Source organism: Podarcis gaigeae, assembly GCF_964106915.1.
Source record: "Podarcis gaigeae genome assembly, chromosome: 1".
Taxonomy (NCBI): domain Eukaryota; kingdom Metazoa; phylum Chordata; class Lepidosauria; order Squamata; family Lacertidae; genus Podarcis; species Podarcis gaigeae.
In genome coordinates, this window is record NC_139678.1 from 123,094,984 (window position 1) to 123,113,429 (window position 18,446).

Genomic DNA, 18,446 nt, shown 5'->3' on the forward strand with positions numbered 1-18,446 from the left:
TTATCTCTGGGCTGCAAAAAGCTTCAGCGACTGGTTTTTGCCGCTGCTGGGAGCAGTTCAGGGCATTTTTCCCCCTTGCTCAGATGACGAAGTGGTTCATGAGAGCTTATTATGAGAGTTTGATGTTGGTGACGATGGTCACATGTGATCGTCTCTATGTGCTACAGAAACGTTTGCTGGTTTTGCTACCACAAAGTGAAAAGGAAAGACCTCACCCTGATAATTGTTGGAGAAACCAGTACTGTATAAGTTAGGGATGGAAGAATCCATCAATTTTAGTTTCTCACGTTTTCAGTCATAAATTCAGTTCTTCACATTTCCATGTCAGTTTATATTATTTTTTTTCAACTTCTTATGAAAATGCATCATTTTAGTGTGGATTTCTCTTAATACATACATTTTTGCAAAGCATTTCCCCTACATATGGCACATTTTTGGAATGCTACTTTCTCATCCAGAATAGACCATATATGAGGAAATTGCTTTGCAACAACAACAACAACAACCTGTACTTTACCCTACCATATGTATGTATGTATTTATTATTATTATTTTGCAAACATTACTTGGCTGGAGAAGTACAAACTTAAAAGAATGAGTGTGTTTCCATTTTGGAAAGTGCAAATGTGGGAGATCAGTGTTTCCCAAACTTGGATCTCCAGCTGTTTTTGGACTACAGTTCTCATCAGCCCTGACCACTGGTCCTGCTAGCTAAGAATGCCCTGGCACCTCCTTCCCAAAGCCCGGGAAGCTTCTGTTCGCCTTAGGGAGGTAGGTGTGAGGCTCCAACGGGTCCAAGAGCCCTTCTGCCACCTTCCCCAAGCCCACCTGGAGGCAAGAGTGCTCCGACCTCCAAAGCCCAGGAAGCTTCTGCCCAGCTTAGGGAGGCACGATGCTTGCTCATGACGTCAGGACATTATGCACAAACCTCAGTCCCCCACATCACCCTTGCAAGCTGGCGCCTCTGGCCCTAACTGTTCCCCTATGGAAAATTTCAAGGGACGGCATCAGAGAGTGGAGTCCCACAAGGACGGATAGTGCAATTGTAAATATCTTGGAGCAGGTCTCATTGAACTCAGGCAGAAGCTGACTTCTGAGTAGCTTTGTAGAAGCATTACACTGTAAATACTTGCATGTAGAATGGAGACTTTGACTATAGTAGGAATGGGCAGGCAACATTGCCGCTCCATTGCCGCTTCCACTACTTCAAGTACTTTTTTTCCTGATTGTTGTACAGTGGTACCTCGGGTTAAGAACTTAATTCATTCTGGAGGTCCGTTCTTAATCTGAAACTGTTCTTAACTTGAAGCACCACTTTAGCTAATGGGGCCTCCAACTGCTGCTGCGCTGCCGCTGCCCAATTTCTGTTCTTATCCTGAAGCAAAGTTCTTAACCTGAGGTACTATTTCTGGGTTAGTGGAGTCTGTAACCTGAAGCGTCTGTAACCCAAGGTACCACTGTATACAAAATTAAGAGAGAACATAATGAAAATGATCTATAGGTGGTACATGACCCCAGTCAAGCTTGCAAAAATATACCATTTGCCCAATAATAAATGTTGGAAATGTAATGAGTCTGAAGGTACCTTCTATCATCTTTGGTGGACCTGCCCAAAGATTAAAGCCTTTTGGGAAATGATCTATAATGAAATCAAAAAAGTCCTTAAGTGGACATTTATAAAGAAACCGGAGGCTTTTCTCTTGGGCATGGTTGGCCAGTTGGTGCCAAGGAAGGATAGGACTTTTTTTATGTATGCCACCACAGCAGCAAGGATCCTGTTGGCAAAGTATTGGAAGATGCAAGAACTACCTACTCTGGAAGAATGGCAGACAAAGGTGATTGACTTTATGGGACTGGCAGAGATGACCGGCAGAATCCGTGACCAGGGGAAAGAGACAGTGGAAGACGACTGGAAGAAATTTAAAATATATCTTAAAAATTGTTGTAAAATTGAGGACTGATAAGATGTCTGGGGGTAAGAAATAGAGAATTACAGCTGTAAACATTAACATTAAGGAAATTTAAAGAAAACTACTAGAGAAATTGACTGAAGGGTTGCTAAAGAGTTGTAAAACAAGGATGCAGTGAAAGGGAGGTATGGGGAAGTCATGTTTTAAATGTTTTTTATATGTTTTTGTTTTGTGTTTTGTTTGTCTTTTTGTTAAAAAACCAATAAAAATTATTATATAAAAAAAAAACAAAATAGGGCCTCTGCCAACAGAAGTAGCAGGTTACATAAATAAGTAGATCCTATGTAATCAAAAGGCAAATGTAGATCAGGTTGCTTGGCGTTGCTCAAATGAGTTCTGATCCCTTCCAGGCAAGGCCTTCGTCCCAAGAAACTCATTTTTTGCTGCTGGATAATTCTGCAGGCAGATAGACCACCAGGCACCTACTGAGTCCGTACGGTAAGGGAACTGTATTACTCTGCAGAGCACCCATTATGCGTCTGCTTCCACAAGAACAGATGCTAATTCTGTCTTCTGCTAGAGAACAGTCTGATGTGCTCATTAGGGCATTCATTCTTAGGAGTCTTCCCTTCCTTTTAGACCTCCGTACCATCTGTAGGTTGCTTATTGGTTCTAAAAGGGGAGGAAAATAAAGCAGGATTGCTTCGTAATTTAAAGGCAGCTGTTGAGGGGGAGATTGTTATAGCTAAACTCAGGGTCGCAGAATCCTGGCAGCTTTTAAAGGAAGGATGGAAGGATGGAAAACCTTTCGCCTTACAGATGCTGGGAGTTGTAGTCTATAAAAAAAAAAACACCTCTGCTTTAAAATGCATGCACACAGACTCACGCAGAGCAGGGAAAGCCACTATAGGAGAGGATTATTTTGAGTGGGCACACAGAAAAGGGTGTGTGTGCTTAGTGACCAGGGGTCAGCAAACTTTTTCAGCAGGGGGCCGGTCCACTGTCCCTCAGACCTTGTGGGGGGCCGGATTATATTTTGAAGGGAAAAAAGGAACAAATTCCTATGCCCCACAAATAACCCAGAGATGCATTTTAAATAAAAGGACACATTCTACTCATGTAAAAACACCAGGCAGGCCTCACAAATAACCCAGAGATGCATTTTAAATAAAAGGACACATTCTACTCATGTAAAAACACACTGATTCCCAGACCGTCTGCAGGCCGGATTTAAAAGGTGATTGGGCCAGATTCGGCCCCCGGACCTTAGTTTGCCTACCCATGGCTTAGTCCTTTCTCTGCTTCCATCAACAACACTTTTCTGCTTCAATCAACAACTGTCAGGAGTGAGCAAGCAATAAATCACACAGGGTCAGTGAAGTTTTTTTTTTTAATTATTTAATCTTTATTGATTTTACAATGGATCACAGTTGTAACTCTCCATCAGTAGTGTAAATAAAAGAAGTAAAAAAAAAGTTGGGAACAAGGTAAATTTATTCCCATATTGAGATTTCCTTTCTCCCCAACCTGGGTTCTCTACATTTCTATATCAACTGCATATTAAACAGCATCTATTTTGAAATTATCCAATACTTCCAAGAATTATATCACATTGCAGTAATCATTCAAAGTCTGCCAAAGATTTTACATGTTTACAGTGATCTTTTAAATACTGTCTGTATTTATCCCATTCTCAGTTAAATTTTTGATCTTGATTCTTAAGTTTCACTGTCAATCTTACCATCTCAGCCTACTCAAATAATTTTGTCTGCCGTTCCACTTTTGTCAGTATGTTCTCTCCTTTCCAACATTGGGCTAACAGCATTCTTGCAGCCGTGGTTGCATACATAAATAAATCTTTTGGTATCTCTACACCTATAATCCCCAGGACAGGATAAAGGCTTCTGGTTTTTTTGGCAAAGGTTAATTTAAACATTTTTTTTAGCTCATTGTAGATCATTTCCCAAAATTCCTTTATCCTTTTGCAATTCCACCACATATGATACATAGTTCCTTCTACTTCTTTACATTTCCAACACAGGTTACATTTTTGCTAGCTTACAGGTTGTCAGCGAAGTTAACTCTTTATTAGAAGAAACAAAATCTGCTCAGGAGTGTCAGGCCTAATGAGCACATCAACTCTTCAGTAGGCTTTGGCCCTATGAGGCAGTTGTATGAGTTCAAGGTCCTCGTCTTCCCACTGCTGCCTAAGTCTCGTCCTCTCCTGGGTTTTTCCCAAGCAATCTGGGACTATGTTGGCGTGCCTACCTTTGCTCCTCTCACTTCAGCCCTCTCTTGGTCATAGTAGACTGGGAGGAGGGGAGCTGGTCGCAGCAGCAGGAGGAGACACCCTTGCTTCTTCAAAAGCCTGACTCATATCTGCCTCTTGGCCTCCCTCCTCTTCTGTTTCTGATTTTGGACTTCTCTCTGCAACAGCCTCTTCCTGCTCACTAAGCCCTGTTACCTCTTCAGCTTCCAATATCTCCTCCTCCTAGTCTTCTCCCTCTTCTCTCTCTGACCACCCATCATTGCTCACAGTCTTTTCACTGGGCCCACAGCAACTTGCAAGTTGGATCCACTGTGATCTACTGATCCCCCATGCAATAGGTACCTGCTTAAAACCAGCTTATTTAAGAAGCTTTTCAGCAGAGTAATTCTGTTAATGCTGTTGTTGTCTCTCCTCATGTTGTTTTTGGCTTTATGGAGTTCAGTTTTTGCTGTTTGCTAGACTCCATTTCCTGGGTTAATTGCCATTTTATTGCAATGGTGGCTTAATGTGTTTTGTGGTTTGTATTTCTATTTTGTCTGATACTTGATGGCTGTGAGATGCTTTGAGTTTTCCTTTGAAAACAGGCAACAAATAATATAGATACATTTAAAATAAACAACAGAATTCCAGTAGTGGGGCCCACCACTGAAAAGGCCCTATCTGGGCTTATCACCCCCTACTTCCTTTGGGGGCTGTTTTTATGATGGCCAAATCATAGAACAGACCTAAGGGCCAAATACAGTGCCCCAGGTCTCTCTGTTTGGCCACCAGAACTCTCTCCAGACCACATCCCACCCTTGCCACACTTCCTCTTCTTAGGCCACACCCCTCATTGGGCTTTTGTGGTAGCCTTCTCCGCAGTTATTCCTTGATAATGTTTTCCTTGCCATGATGGAGGACAGAGGCAGCATACAGCTGTGTGTACAAATTAGTCTACTGTACAGCTTCCAGGTCATGTGGCCAGCATGACTAAGTCACTTCTGGCAAACCAGAGCAGCGCACGGAAACACCATTTACCTTCCCACCACAGTGGTACCTATTTATCTACTTGCACTAGTGTGCTTTCGAACTGCTAGGTTGGCAGGAGCAGGGACTGAGCAACTGGAGCTCACCCTGTTGCGGGGATTCGAACCACGACCTTCTGATTGGCAAGTCCTAGGCTCTGTGCCACCCGTGTCCCTTTTCCATCTCCACCATAGTGGTTTGCTAATCAGATGCTCACTAGTTTGACTATACTTGGGTGGGACGGTCTACTTTTAAAAATAAATTTTATTAAGTTTTATAGAGAAAAATACAAAACTTTAAAATAAAAACCTTTTTTTAAAAAACCAAGACTTTTATCTAAATACAATAAAAACACAAAGGGGGGGGGGGCGGGAGAGAAACACATGGAAGTCGAACAGAATCAGTTCCGGAAGCCCATTCAACTTCCAAAACGTTCAAAAACCAAAGTGTGGCTTCTGATTGGCTGCAGGAAGCTCCTGCAGCCAATAGGATGCCATGGAAGCCCCGTCGGACATTCAGCTTCCAGAAATAGTTCTCAAACCAAACACTCACTTTCGGGTTTGTTTTGGGAGTCAAAACATTCAGGAACTAAGCTGTTTGGCTTCCAAAGTACGACTGTAGAGAAAGTAAAAGGATAAAGAAGAGTAGAAAAAGAGGTTAAAATAGAAAAGCAGAAAAATAATTTTCAGTAAGTAAAGAACTTCTGATTCTTCATCTGTCTACACACACACACACACACACACACACACACACACACACACACACTTCATCCAATCCAATAGAAAGGTAAAGGGACCCCTGACCATTAGGTCCAGTCATGGCCGACTCTGGGGTTGAGGCACTCATCTCGCTTTATTGGCCGAGGGAGCCGGCGTACAGCTTCTGGGTCGTGTGGCCAGCATGACTAAGCTGCTCCTGGCGAACCAGAGCAGCACACGGAAACGCCGTTTACCTTCCCACCAGAGTGGTACCTATTTATCTACTTGCAGTTTGATGTGCTTTCAAACTGCTAGGTTGGCAGGAGCTGGGACCGAGCAACAGGAGCTCACCCCGTCGTGGGGATTCGAATCGCCAACCTTCTGATCGGCAAGTCCTAGGCTCTGTGGTTTAACCCACAGCACCACCCACGTCCCCCAATCCAATATAACACCCAACAAAGCCACTTTCTTTAAACAAACATTATCTCCAATCCAGATATCATGATTTCTTTTTCACACAAAAAGTCTATGGGAGGTTTCCAATCTTTAACAAATGTCAACAATGGCTTTTCTCTGACAAAACATGCCAGTTGGGTCTACATTTATCCTGACATGAAGCACTCTCAGGTAAGATCAAAAGCATCCCCTTTTCCCCTTTTCTCTCTCTTCATTTCTCTGTTTGAAGGCTTCCTTTCCTCCTCACCCTCCAGCTGACTTGTCTTTGGTTTCTGAGCCAGGATGAGATCAACAAATAAGTAAACAGAGGAGTATGGGGAAGTGTGGCAGGAATGAGGGGCAGGTTCTACACAATTCATTTAGTTGCCAAAAAAACCAAAACCCTACCCCCCACTTTACATCCAAACTGTATGCATCTGGTTTGGCCTTCAGTAGCATTGCTCAAGTCTCTTGTATCATGGCTTAAGTGAAATATTTCCTCTTGAGTCAGTCGTTTGCATTGGCTTCCTTGCTCATTTGCGATACACAATGTCTAAAAGGAACTGCAAAAGCGGCATAGTTCTGGCACATGTGATATTCCCATATTAAGTATCACTGGAGTATATGAACCTTGTGCTATATGATGATCCAAGAAGCCCTGGGCTTTCCGAGTGAGTCTATGTCATATGTGATGCATGTGACTGCAAAGAAGAATGGGAGCTGTCATGAGACAGATTAACGTGTGAAGTTTCTTCTGCACGGCGGCTTGGAGCATACAAATGTTGCACTGTACAATGGGGCAGTTACCATAAAGCTTGGAGAACTCAGGCTCCAGTTCCTTGCAAAATTCATCAAGCATGATGAGCAGTCCCTCCAGAAATAAAAATATTGCTGGTTGAATTCCAAGCTGGAGAGTAATTCTGTTTTCCCAACTCGTTCCCCAGTCCCCTTCCCAGTTAGCTTAAATCCATCACCCACATACCCACCAACATTTCTCTGATGAAAATAGGGATATCCTATTCCATTAAAAGGGACGCGGGTGGCGCTGTGGGTTAAACCACAGAGCCTAGGACTTGCCAGTCAGAAGGTCGGCGGTTTGAATCCCCGCAGCGGGGTGAGCTCCCGTTGTTCGGTCCCTGCTCCTGCCAACCTAGCAGTTCAAAAGCACATCAAAGTGCAAGTAGATAAATAGGTACCGCTCCGGCAGGAAGGTAAACGGCATTTCCATGTACTGCTGTGGTTCGCCAGAAGCGACTTAGTCATGCTGGCCACATGACCCGGAATCTGTATGCCGGCTCATTGGGCCAATAAAGCGAGATGAGCGTCGCAACCCCAGAGTCAGCCATGACTGGACCTAATGGTCAGGGGTCCCTTTACCTATATTCCATTAAAAAAAAATATTATTTATATTCCGCCACTCTGGGTGGCTTCCAACATATATAAAAACATTAAACATTAAAAAACTTCCCAGTGCAGGGCTGCCTTCAGATGTCTTCTATAGCAGGGGTCAGCAAACTTTTTCAGCAGGGGGCCAGTCCACTGTCCCTCAGACCTTGTGGGGGGCCAGACTATATTTTTTTTGGAGGGGGGAATGAACGAATTCCAATGCCCCACAAATAACCCAGAGATGCATTTTCAATAAAAGAACACATTCTACTCATGTAAAAACACGCTGATTCCCGGACCGTCCGTGGGCCAGTTTCGGCCCCCGGGCCTTAGTTTGCCTACCCATGTTCTAAAAGTTGTATAGTTATTTATCACCTTGGCTCAGGGGTTGTATAACTCCATACCCTCCAATGTTTCTCCAGTGAAAATAGGGACATCCTAAGGAAAAGTGGGGCATTCCAGGATCAAATCAGAAACCGGAACAGCTTATGTCCCTGAAAAATAGGGACACTTGGAGGGTCTGCACACACCCTTTCTGCATTTCTATAAATGCAGGGGGGCAGAAGCAGTGAGGAGGGATGGAGGGAGGTTGCATCTCTGGCTCCTTTGCCTTTCTGGCGGGCTGATTACAGGAATAATGGCCCCAGCAACTCTTGGGAGTTCCACCTTATCAAAGGGGGATTGTTGCTCTTGCCATGTCATCAGATAGGTATTATTAACAGGGAAGTGGGCTTGGAGGGTTGGAGTATTGGGGCGGGCAGGAAGGGTATTGGCAGGAGGTTAGTGAGAGGGTTGGGGTGGCTCCCAGTACGTTTCCGAGCACAATTCAAAGTGTTGGTGCTGACCTTTAAAGCCCTAAATGGCCTCGGTCCTGTATACCTGAAGGAGTGTCTCCACCCTCAACGTTCTGCCCAGACACTGAGGTCCAGTGCCGAGGGCCTTCTGGTGGTTCCCTCGCTGTGAGAAGCCAAGTTACAGGGAACCAGGCAGAGGGCCTTCTTGGTAGTGGCACCCGCCCCGTGAAATGCCCTCCCACCAGATGTCAAAGAGAATAACAACTACCAGACTTTTAGAAGACATCTGAAGGCAGCCCTCTTTAGAGAAGTTTTTAAATGTTTGATCTTTTATTGTGTTTTTAATATCCTGTTGGAAGCCACCCAAAGTGGTTGGGGAATAAATATATTATTATTATTATTATTATTATTATTATTATTATTATTATTACATAAAGAACTTAAAAGCCCAGCATTTTCTTTTCACAGTGGCCAACCAGATGCCCACAGAAAGCCCACTAGCTTCCAAGGTGGGGGGAACTGGAGTTAGGGACTTAGAAAACAAGCCAAGCTATTTCTGATTTTGGAGTAAAAGAGCACAGCTTGTTTCCAAGCCAATTCAATTTACGCTGCGGTGTGGGAGAGCTTACCTGCCACTATTGATGGGCCAATAAAGTTTGTAATCTATGTGAATCCAAACCGTCTGTGCCCACGTGGATTCCTTGTTACAATGATGCAACCAGATTTACAGAACTAATAACTGCATGTGTGTGTTTGTGTACCAACATATTATTAGGCCTTTTAGAGCAACAAACATTTCACCTTCAGGAATGTGGAAAGGAAGAAGAAGAAGAAGAAGAAGAAGAAGAAGAAGAAGAAGAAGAAGAAGAAGAAGAAGAAGGCTGGGATGTGTCTGAATGGAGAATGAAACACAGATAGGATTGCCTCACTTTCTAGAAATGCAATGACTTTTTTAAAAAGTCATGCTAGCTGCATCACAACACTGGCCTGCCAAAACTCAGCATAAACTTTTAGTCCTCAAACAGAAGGGTGATATTTCCCAAGGCTACAAAATGTCAGAGATCTGATCAACTTCTGTCCCATGACACGTTGGTGTCTGGAATACAAACTCCAAGTGGCACTGATGTCTCCCTTTCTCAGTTTTTGGAAAACTATATTCAGCCAGGGGGAAGAATGTTAATATGTTGGTGTTTGAATGTTGCCCACAAAAGAAGCGCCAACATATTAACATTCTTCCTCCTGGCTGAATATATAGTTTCCCCAAAACTGAGAAAGAACTCATTGTGATGTATAATTTAGCTCTAATCTACAAGGCCAGTGCAAGCTGAAAATTGATTTACGATTCCCCCTCTATGCACCATTTTTAGTGCTAAGCAGAAAGCTTCCTTTCAGCTTGGTTTTCCGGGGGGGGGGGAGGAGATGAAAAAGGGGGGCAAATGCCTTTTCGCCATGGGGGTCACTTTCATGGTGGCAGACGTCGCCTTGACAGCCACCAGCTGACATTTTTATTTCCCACAATTCCCATGGGAATGGCATTGTCTTAACCTGTCGCACCTTCCCCAGGAAGTGTCTCCCTGTTTTCCTTCGCCCTTCTGAAAATTGCTGAAAAGGTTTCCTAATTTCCGACACTGTCCAATTGGGTGGCAAATAATGGAGCGCATTTGGGACCACCCTTAAAGCTCCCCAATATGTGGATGCTTCATGAAGGAAGGCAAAGGTGTCCCCCTGCTAACGCCAACATATTCTTCTGGTACAGCTGATGCTGGCCCCCTTGCTACTTACCGGTACGTGTTGGGTCTCCCTGCTGGCTGTACATCTGGCTCCCATTCTGCATCCTACCACATAAGGACATGTCTGGTAGGTGTTGCTCTTCTCCAGGGGAAGGACAAGTTCATAGACATAGAGCAGGCTTCACCAACCTAGTGGCCTCCAGAGGTTCTGGCTTGCAATTCCTGGGTGTGCAATGGGGACCCCAGCCGGCCAACGCTGCCCTACTTTGAGGGGTGCACTCACAACACTCTGCAAGCCCTGTTCCGCCTTGCATTTCAAACAAGAGTGTTTGGGGTATCCACCTGCCTTGTTAGATGTTCTTGCAGAACTTGCATTAGGTTGCATGTCGCAGGCAACAATTGGCCTGCAGCCTTCTGCATATGCCCAGTTACATGTTCTTGATAGTCTGTGCTGCTTTCTCCTTATATCCAGGGGACAGCTGAGATTTTGATCCTTTGCTTTTGAAGGCATCAAGTCCCTTCAGGCTACGTTAATTGCATTGGCAGATTCTGCCAATTTGCCCTCCAGCTCTGTTAGAATCCCCCACCCGCCACCCTGCAGGCTTTGTATGAAGTCTGGCACCTCTCCTTTTAGATACACTTCAGCTTTGCAATGCATTCATCATGCAGGCAATTTGAAAACCAACATGCCCCCTTAAATCTTCTGGGTGGATGGATGGATGAAAGATGACTATTCAAAGTGTTTTTGGAGCCCTGGAGGAGGGGAGGGTTTCTTGGAAGCAGCTCAGGGGCTCCTTAATGGGAAAACTTGGTAAGAGCTACCAACCCTCCCAGAAAGATCTCATGTACCAGGCATTTCACACACAGCAGTAGTGATGCCCAACTATGGCTGCACATGAACTGAGCATTTTCTCTATAACATTCTTTGCAGTGTTTCAGTGGTTGGCATTAAAGCATATTGGTTTGTTACATTTATAGATCTCTCGTTTCCTGGAGGCAACTCTAGGCTACGCACTGTGTTCTCCCCTGCTCCCAATTTTATCCTCGCAACAACTCTGTAAAATAGGTTAAGCTGAGAGATTGGCCCAGTGGGACACAGGTGGCACTGTGGTCTAAACCACTGAGCCTCTTGGGCTTGCCGATCAGAAGGTTGGTGGTTCGAATCCCCACGACGGGATGAGCTCCCATTGCTCTGTCCCAGCTCCTGCCAACCTAGCAGTTTGAAAGCACGCCAGTGCAAGTAGATAAATAGATACCACACTGTGTTCTCCCCCACTACTAATTTTATCTTCACAACAATTCTGTAAAGTAGGTTAAACTGAGAGTTTGGCCCAAGGGCACCCAGCAAAGCCTTATATCTACATAGGGATTTGAACTTGGGTCTTCCCAGTTCTGGCTCAAACTACTACACCCCACTAGGTCACAAAGGTCATTCTAAAGCAAGGATGGGACACCTGTGGCCATCCACAACTCCCATAATCCTGGATCCTGGTTTGGGCTGATGGAAATTGGAATCCAACAACAGCTGGAGGCCATCACATTAGATCAGGGGTGTTTAAGCAGACACATCAACATAGACTCTTTCTGAAAACCACTGGCTCAGCAGAAACAGCTTTCAGTCTTCGTGGAAGGGCTCGGTCTGTTTGGAGAAAAGAATATTGGAGGCGTGATTGTAAAAGTCAAAGAAGCTCTGATGAGTCTGATTAACATTTTGGCAAGTGGGAGATGTTTCCTCTCTTGGGTGGGCAAAGTGACATTTCAGTTTGGCCAAGTAATCATCATGTCCCTGGCCTCATCTCTGTGCGTAACGTCCGATCAAGATAAACCTTTGTATCTCACCCAACATGTTAATCAACACGAAACAACTGTCCATAGCTGAGGCATATTTTGAAGTTTGTCATCTTTATAGATCTCCGTTTCTTCTGGTGTGTCATGTGCATTAGCATATCGTGAGATATTTCAAGACAGAAGAGCTAATTGGCAGTGTGACTTTTTTTTACTGGTTTTTAAGCAGAGGTGATCATTTGTAAATAATAATCTTGATCATTACATTTGTTCTAATTAAACAATGAGGCATATCAGGAGTACAGTAATCATGAGATAATCACATCCCTGGCATAATTATCAGGTACGGGGCACAGCCAAGTATCTCTAATGCCGCCGAGTGTGATTATCTTGTGATAACTGCACCCTGTAGGTTGCTTAATTTTCATTACAAAATGGAATTATTTTTATTAAAGTGAACAAGGGGTGGAAGTGGGTGGGGGGCGAAGCTGTCCTTTTCTTCTGACAGAGGAAGAGAAGACTGATAGATTACAGTGGAACTATGGCTTAGCTGGAATTTCAGGTGGGCAGAAACAATGTGGATTAATCATTGACTGCAGGTGCTCTGTTCAGATCCACGTGGCTTTGCTATGATATGAATAACAATGGACTTAATACATCTGGCTCTGTGTGGAAGCTAAGAAACAGGGTCAAGTCAGCTCCACTGAGTTACAATGCTGCATTGCCAGACATCCAGAATTTCCCAGAATGCTGCAGTTGGCAGTAGTGTCCTGGAAGAAATTGGTCAAATGTCCGGGAAAATCCTATTACCCATAAAAATAGTTCAAAACTGGCATTTTTTTTTACGATTTTGCTAAAAAAGCTCAACAGCTTTGCCCTCCCCCCGCTCCCCAAAATGCTGAATAAGTTTTCAGTTCATATTACAGACGCTTCAGTTTACAGACGTTTCAGGTTAGAGCCACTGCTAACCCAGAAATAGTGCCTCGGGTTAAGAACTTTACCTCAGGATGAGAACAGAAATCGCGCGGTGGCAGTGGGAGGCCCCATTAGCTAAAGTGGTACCTCAGGTTAAGAACAGTTTGAGGTTAAGAAAGGACCTCTGGAACGAATTTAGTTCTTAATCCAAGGTACCACTGTATGGCAACCCTAGTAACATATTTTTAGGAAGTCCCCAATCGCACACACAATTGTTGCAATCACTTGCCATTTCTATATCCTTCCCTACAGTATGTTTGGGTTTGGGGTGGAGGAAGAAGTTCACATTTAAAGTTGAACCTACCCAGTTCCCACTTTCTGAAACCGTATGTGAGCTTTAACACAGCCACCCTTTCAAATTTGCACTTCTCTGAATTTTGCTATGCATACACTAGGGTAGATTGGTGGAACTAACATAGAAAAATGCATTATATTTGGGGAAACTGCTCTGCAAAAAATAAAATAAAAAATGTGTCTGTTGTGCAAAATTGCATACAAGAAAGTGTTTAGTAGGAGTAATTTGCACTACAGGGCTGTTGAATTTCCCCGAGGATTCAAAAGAACACACTTACAAACTGATGTGGAAATCTGGAGAGCTGAATTAAAGATTCCAGAAATGAGAAACCAAGAGAAACCAAAATTGACAGGTTTGCTCACCCTAAGCAAATAGAAGGGGAAGAAATGGGGTCAGTGAGAGATTTTACTTTCTCGGGCTCCATGATCACTGCAGATGGTGACAGCAGCCACAAAATTAAAAGACGCCTGCTTCTTGGGAGAAAAACAATGACAAACCTAGACAGCATCTTAAAAAGCAGAGACACCACCTTGCCAACAAAGGTCCGTATAGTTAAAGCTATGGTTTTCCCAGTAGTGATGTATGGAAGTGAGAGCTGGACCATAAAGAAGTCTGATTGTCAGAGAATTGATGCTTTTGAATTTTGGTGCTGGAGGAGACTCTTGAGAGTCCCATGGACTGCAAGAAGATCAAACCTCTCCATTCTGAAGGAAATCAGCCCTGAGTGCTCACTGGAAGGACAGATCCTGAAGCTGAGACTCCAATACTTTGGCCACCTCATGAGAAGAGAAGACTCCCTGGAAAAGACCCTGAGATGGAGGGTAAAGGCGAAGGGGATGGCAGAGGGCGAGATGGTGGGACAGTGTTCTTGAAGCTACTAGCATGAGTTTGACCAAACTGCGGGAGGCAGTGGAAGACAGGAGTGCCTGGCGTGCTCTGGTCCATGGGGTCACGAAGAGTCGGACACGACTAAACGACTAAACAACAACAACAAAATTTGGGGTCACATGGCCCTTTTTCAATAGAGCTGCCAGTTTGCAGCCTGGAAATTTGTGTTCCCAAGTCCTTTATCTGCCCTCTTTCCACTCAGTTCTACTCAATGGCCTTGTTTGGGTGCTGCATTCCCAGCATAGCTGTCAACTTTTCCCTTTTCTTGCAAGGAATCCTATTTGGAATAAGGGAATTTCCCTTTAAAACAAGGATAACGTTGACAGCTATTGTTCCCAGCTTGCCAAATTATAGTTCAGCAGCTGGAAATAAGAGATGGGATTATGTGGTCATTCCTCCTTCTTCCTCGGTATTTACAACCTGGTTTAATTAAAACACGGTTAGTCATTACAGCCACAGTGGAGAAGTATATATTAATGCCAATTTGTAAACCAGGATCTTAAACCACAGTTCTAAGTCAAGTTTAATTAAACTGAGATATAAGCACCAGAGAAGAGTTTTTAAGTGTGTTCCATGCTATGTATGTTGGTAATTTTCCTGTGGCAGCATGTGGAGCAGATCCTGCCTAGCCATTCTTCAGTGTGTCTCCCCAGTTTGGAATTGGTCAAACAGGCAATAAGGAACCATCGTGACAGGCCTTATTCTCTTTTCTAGTTTGTATTGGGTCTGTTTTAATAAAACCTGATAACTATGATGATGATTTATTGATTTTATTATTCATCTGAAGATTCCAAGATGGTTCACAACAGGGGGAAAAATAATACAAAATACGTAATAAAACAAACTAACAAACCCTTTCACAAATACATTTTAAATAGCCATAGAATGTTAATCAGCGGATAACTTTGTTGAAGAGAAATGTTTTCAATTGCCGCCTAAAAGTATGTAATGAAGGCACCAGGTGAGTTTCTCTGGGGAGAGCATTTCACAAATGGAGAGCCAATGCAGAGAAGGCCCCGTTCAAATGTTGCCACCCTCTGGGACCTCTTGTGGCTATGGCAGAACAGGTCTTCTCTGCAGTATCTCCTCATTTATGAAATCCTCTTTCCAAGGAGATTCACCTAGTGCCAACCTTGTCCTCATTTTTATTTTTGGGGGGTCCTTGTTAGGATATAGTTCCGTTCCCCCTTAAAAGGAACAGGCATGACTGTTGTGTGTCACATGCCTGTTTACGTCCAGCACAGCCTGCTGGGAACTTCGTTTTGTATACAGTGGTGCCTTGCGAGTTTTTCGTCTTGCGAAGCATGGTTTCCCATAGGAATGCACTGAAAATCAATCAATGCGTTCCTATGGAGACCGTCCGGGGACAGAGGGGAAGTGCCGCGCGCCTTCCCCTCTGTCCCCGGACCTGTTTAAAGCAAGGGGCGTCAGGGAGAAGATTGCTTCTCCCTGTTGCCTGCCCCACAATCTCCGGGGACAGAGGGGAAGGCTGACTTTTAAAGCTCAGTTTAAACAGCCTCGGCCCAGTATACTTGAAGGAGCACCTCCACCCCCATTGTTCAACCCTGACACTGAGGTCAAACGCTGAGGACCTTCTGGCAGTTCCCTCATTGTGAGAAGTGAGGTTACAGGGAACCAGGCTGAGGGCCTTCTCGGTAATGGCACCCTCCCTGTGGAACACCCTCCCGTCAGATGTCAAGGAAATAAACAACTATCTGACTTTTAGAAGAGATCTGAAGGCAGCCCTGTTTAGGGAAGTTTTTAATGTTTGGTGTTTTATTGCATTTTTAATAGCCGCCCAGAGTGGCTGGGGAAACGCAGCCAGATGGGTGGGGTATAAGTAATGGATGGTGATGATGATGATGATGATGATGGTTATAGCACAACCCTAAACTTGTTTCGTTCTGTCTTTTTCTGCTCATCAGTGTAACAGTGACTTTGTGCCTGTGTGCGGCTCCAACGGCGACACCTATCAGAACGAGTGCTACTTGAGACAGGCTGCTTGCAAGCAGCAAAGTGAAATCCTTGTGGCGTCAGAAGGATCGTGTGCCACTGGTAGGTCTAGCAGGCTCTGTACGGCATATTATCTTAAGCCAAAACTAATAGGCTGTGTGTCGTCGCGAACAGTTGTTTTGCATTGCTGCCTGATTCATTCCAGTAATTGAAAGCTTGGCACAACATATAATGACAGCTACAGTTGGGGTTTTGTTGTTGTTTCCGCCTTGCAGCAAACCATTTCAGAACCTGGAAACTATGTTTTCATTTTAGGGTTGCCATATGTCCTCTTTTCTCAGGATGTGTCCTCTTTTTCATGGGTAGCGTCATCGTAGCGATGTTAAAAGTGGAAGTTGGCAAATGTGTCCTCTTTTTTGCTCTTCAAAATATGACAACCCTAGAATGTGTGGCCTGCAAGATGAGCTTTCAGGGTGTTCTGACCTGCTTCTGACCACTGGCGGAGGAAGAGCGCACCACCCCCAGCCGCATGACCCTCAGGCTGCCATCACGGCTGCCCCCCCCCGTGCTGGGCACACACCCCCAGGACACCCCACACACCCCGGGACACATGCCAGCCCCACCCCTGCCTCCCCCCCCCCCCAGTGCCAGAGCATGAAGCTTCGCCACTACTTCTGACACATGACCAATGAGGAAGAGCGAGAGTTGCACTACCCAATAGAAAACATCCAATTATATCTGCCTGCTTGTGCAATGGAAATCTGCTTGAACAATGGACCTCTAGCCACTTGCAGATTTGCTGCAAAGCAGATTTTCGGGGTGTGCATGATGGGTTGGAGGGAAGAAGCCCAGTTGTGTGAGTGGACACCCACTCATGCTATGTTAGCTCTCATCCAATATATATTTGGCAATTGAATGGTGTTGCCTCAGTTTATCTGGAAGGGACTGGGGCACAGATGCAGATTGGCTCTGCTGGTAGCCCCAGCCTTGCAAGCTGCCCTGGAACCATCCACGTAAGTTACAGTGCTGCCAATGTCATCCCCAGCCAGCAGGACCAGTGATCAGGGATGGTGGGAATTGTAGTCCAAAAATAGCTGGAGACCCAAGTTTGGGAAGCCCTGCCCTAAAGGGACCATAAGAGAAGGAATGGGGGACTTGCAAGATGGTGTTAAGTGGTCAAATAACCTTCTTAAAGTAGCTGGAAGGATAGGAGTGAAATGCCATCATGAGCAGAAGCTCCCTCACTACGGTGTGATAGCCATCTTGTCTCATGGTGTTAGATTTGTATGGCTCTTGCAATTTTGTGGCGTTTCAGAGAGCCCCGCAGAGAGCGAGAAAGGCCCGCTACAAAAGTTAATACTTACTTTCCTTAGGCGGCAAAATAATGAATAGGAGGGTTTATCCTAGAGACCTTTTGGCTCAGAGGAATGTGTGTGTGAGGGAAGATAATCTTGTTTGTCATCATAGAAAGCAGGACAGAGTCGCACGAGAGGCCCCATTTGCCTTTTGCAGTTTGCGATAATATGGTAAAAAAAGAGAGAGAGTCCAATTTCTGAGGCTTACTTATCTGCAAAGCAAGCAATTGTGCAAAAGAAAGAAAGAAATTGTTTGCGGGCTCATCTTTTGTTTAGACACACACCGGGTTTCTGTTTTGTTTCTAATTGCAAGCCGCAATTGCAATTTGAAGAGCATCACGGCTTCATTTAAAATGAAGATTTAAAAAGAAAATCGAAATGATGATGGAGGTTTGCAAACTGATCTAGATTAACCAGATCTGACTGTAGATAAATTGGGATTCTGACTCTCAGCATTCAACTAGAATCCCAATTTTGTGTTTTGCAAGCTCTCCGTTTCCCTTCCTAACTGCCAGTGACACTGAGGAGCCTTTGCGAACCAAATCTCTGCCTCTGTGTAGCTTTGCCTGCTTTTTGTTCAGATGCATCAAGCACTTTCCTTTAGAGAGTAGCAGTGCGGTCCGATACATGGCTACTCAGAAGTAAGCGCTGTTGAGTTCAATGGGACTTACTCCCGGGCAAGCATGTATGCAACTGCAGCTGGAATTTCCTTTTGAACTATATCCCTCCAAGTAATAATGTAGTTTTCAAGTTTAATTACAGGGCTACTTAACCAAGTGCTTTTATTGACTAGGCATCCAAGCATAGATATTAACTGATTGCCTTTTGCCCAGAGTCTTTGGTAACACAGGGAGCTGGTCTATCTTGCTCAGGGCTGTCTATCCCGGGGGTATAGGATGTGGAGGCCCAGGGGAGCTGTGGCCCCAGGCGCAAATTTTTGATTAGGCATGAGGGGGTGTAACCTGGCT

The 18,446-nt window shown here is 44.5% G+C and overlaps 1 protein-coding gene across 1 annotated transcript in view; it reads left to right on the forward strand.

Annotated features, from left to right (window-relative positions):
• TMEFF2 (transmembrane protein with EGF like and two follistatin like domains 2) overlaps positions 1–18,446 on the forward strand; it is a 236,368-nt gene that overhangs the window by 12,841 nt on the left and 205,081 nt on the right. Inside the window, exon 3 of the mRNA XM_083712929.1 lies at positions 16,096–16,225. Within this exon, the coding sequence (XP_083569055.1) occupies positions 16,096–16,225 (130 nt within the window). The remainder of the gene's footprint in view (positions 1–16,095; positions 16,226–18,446) is intronic.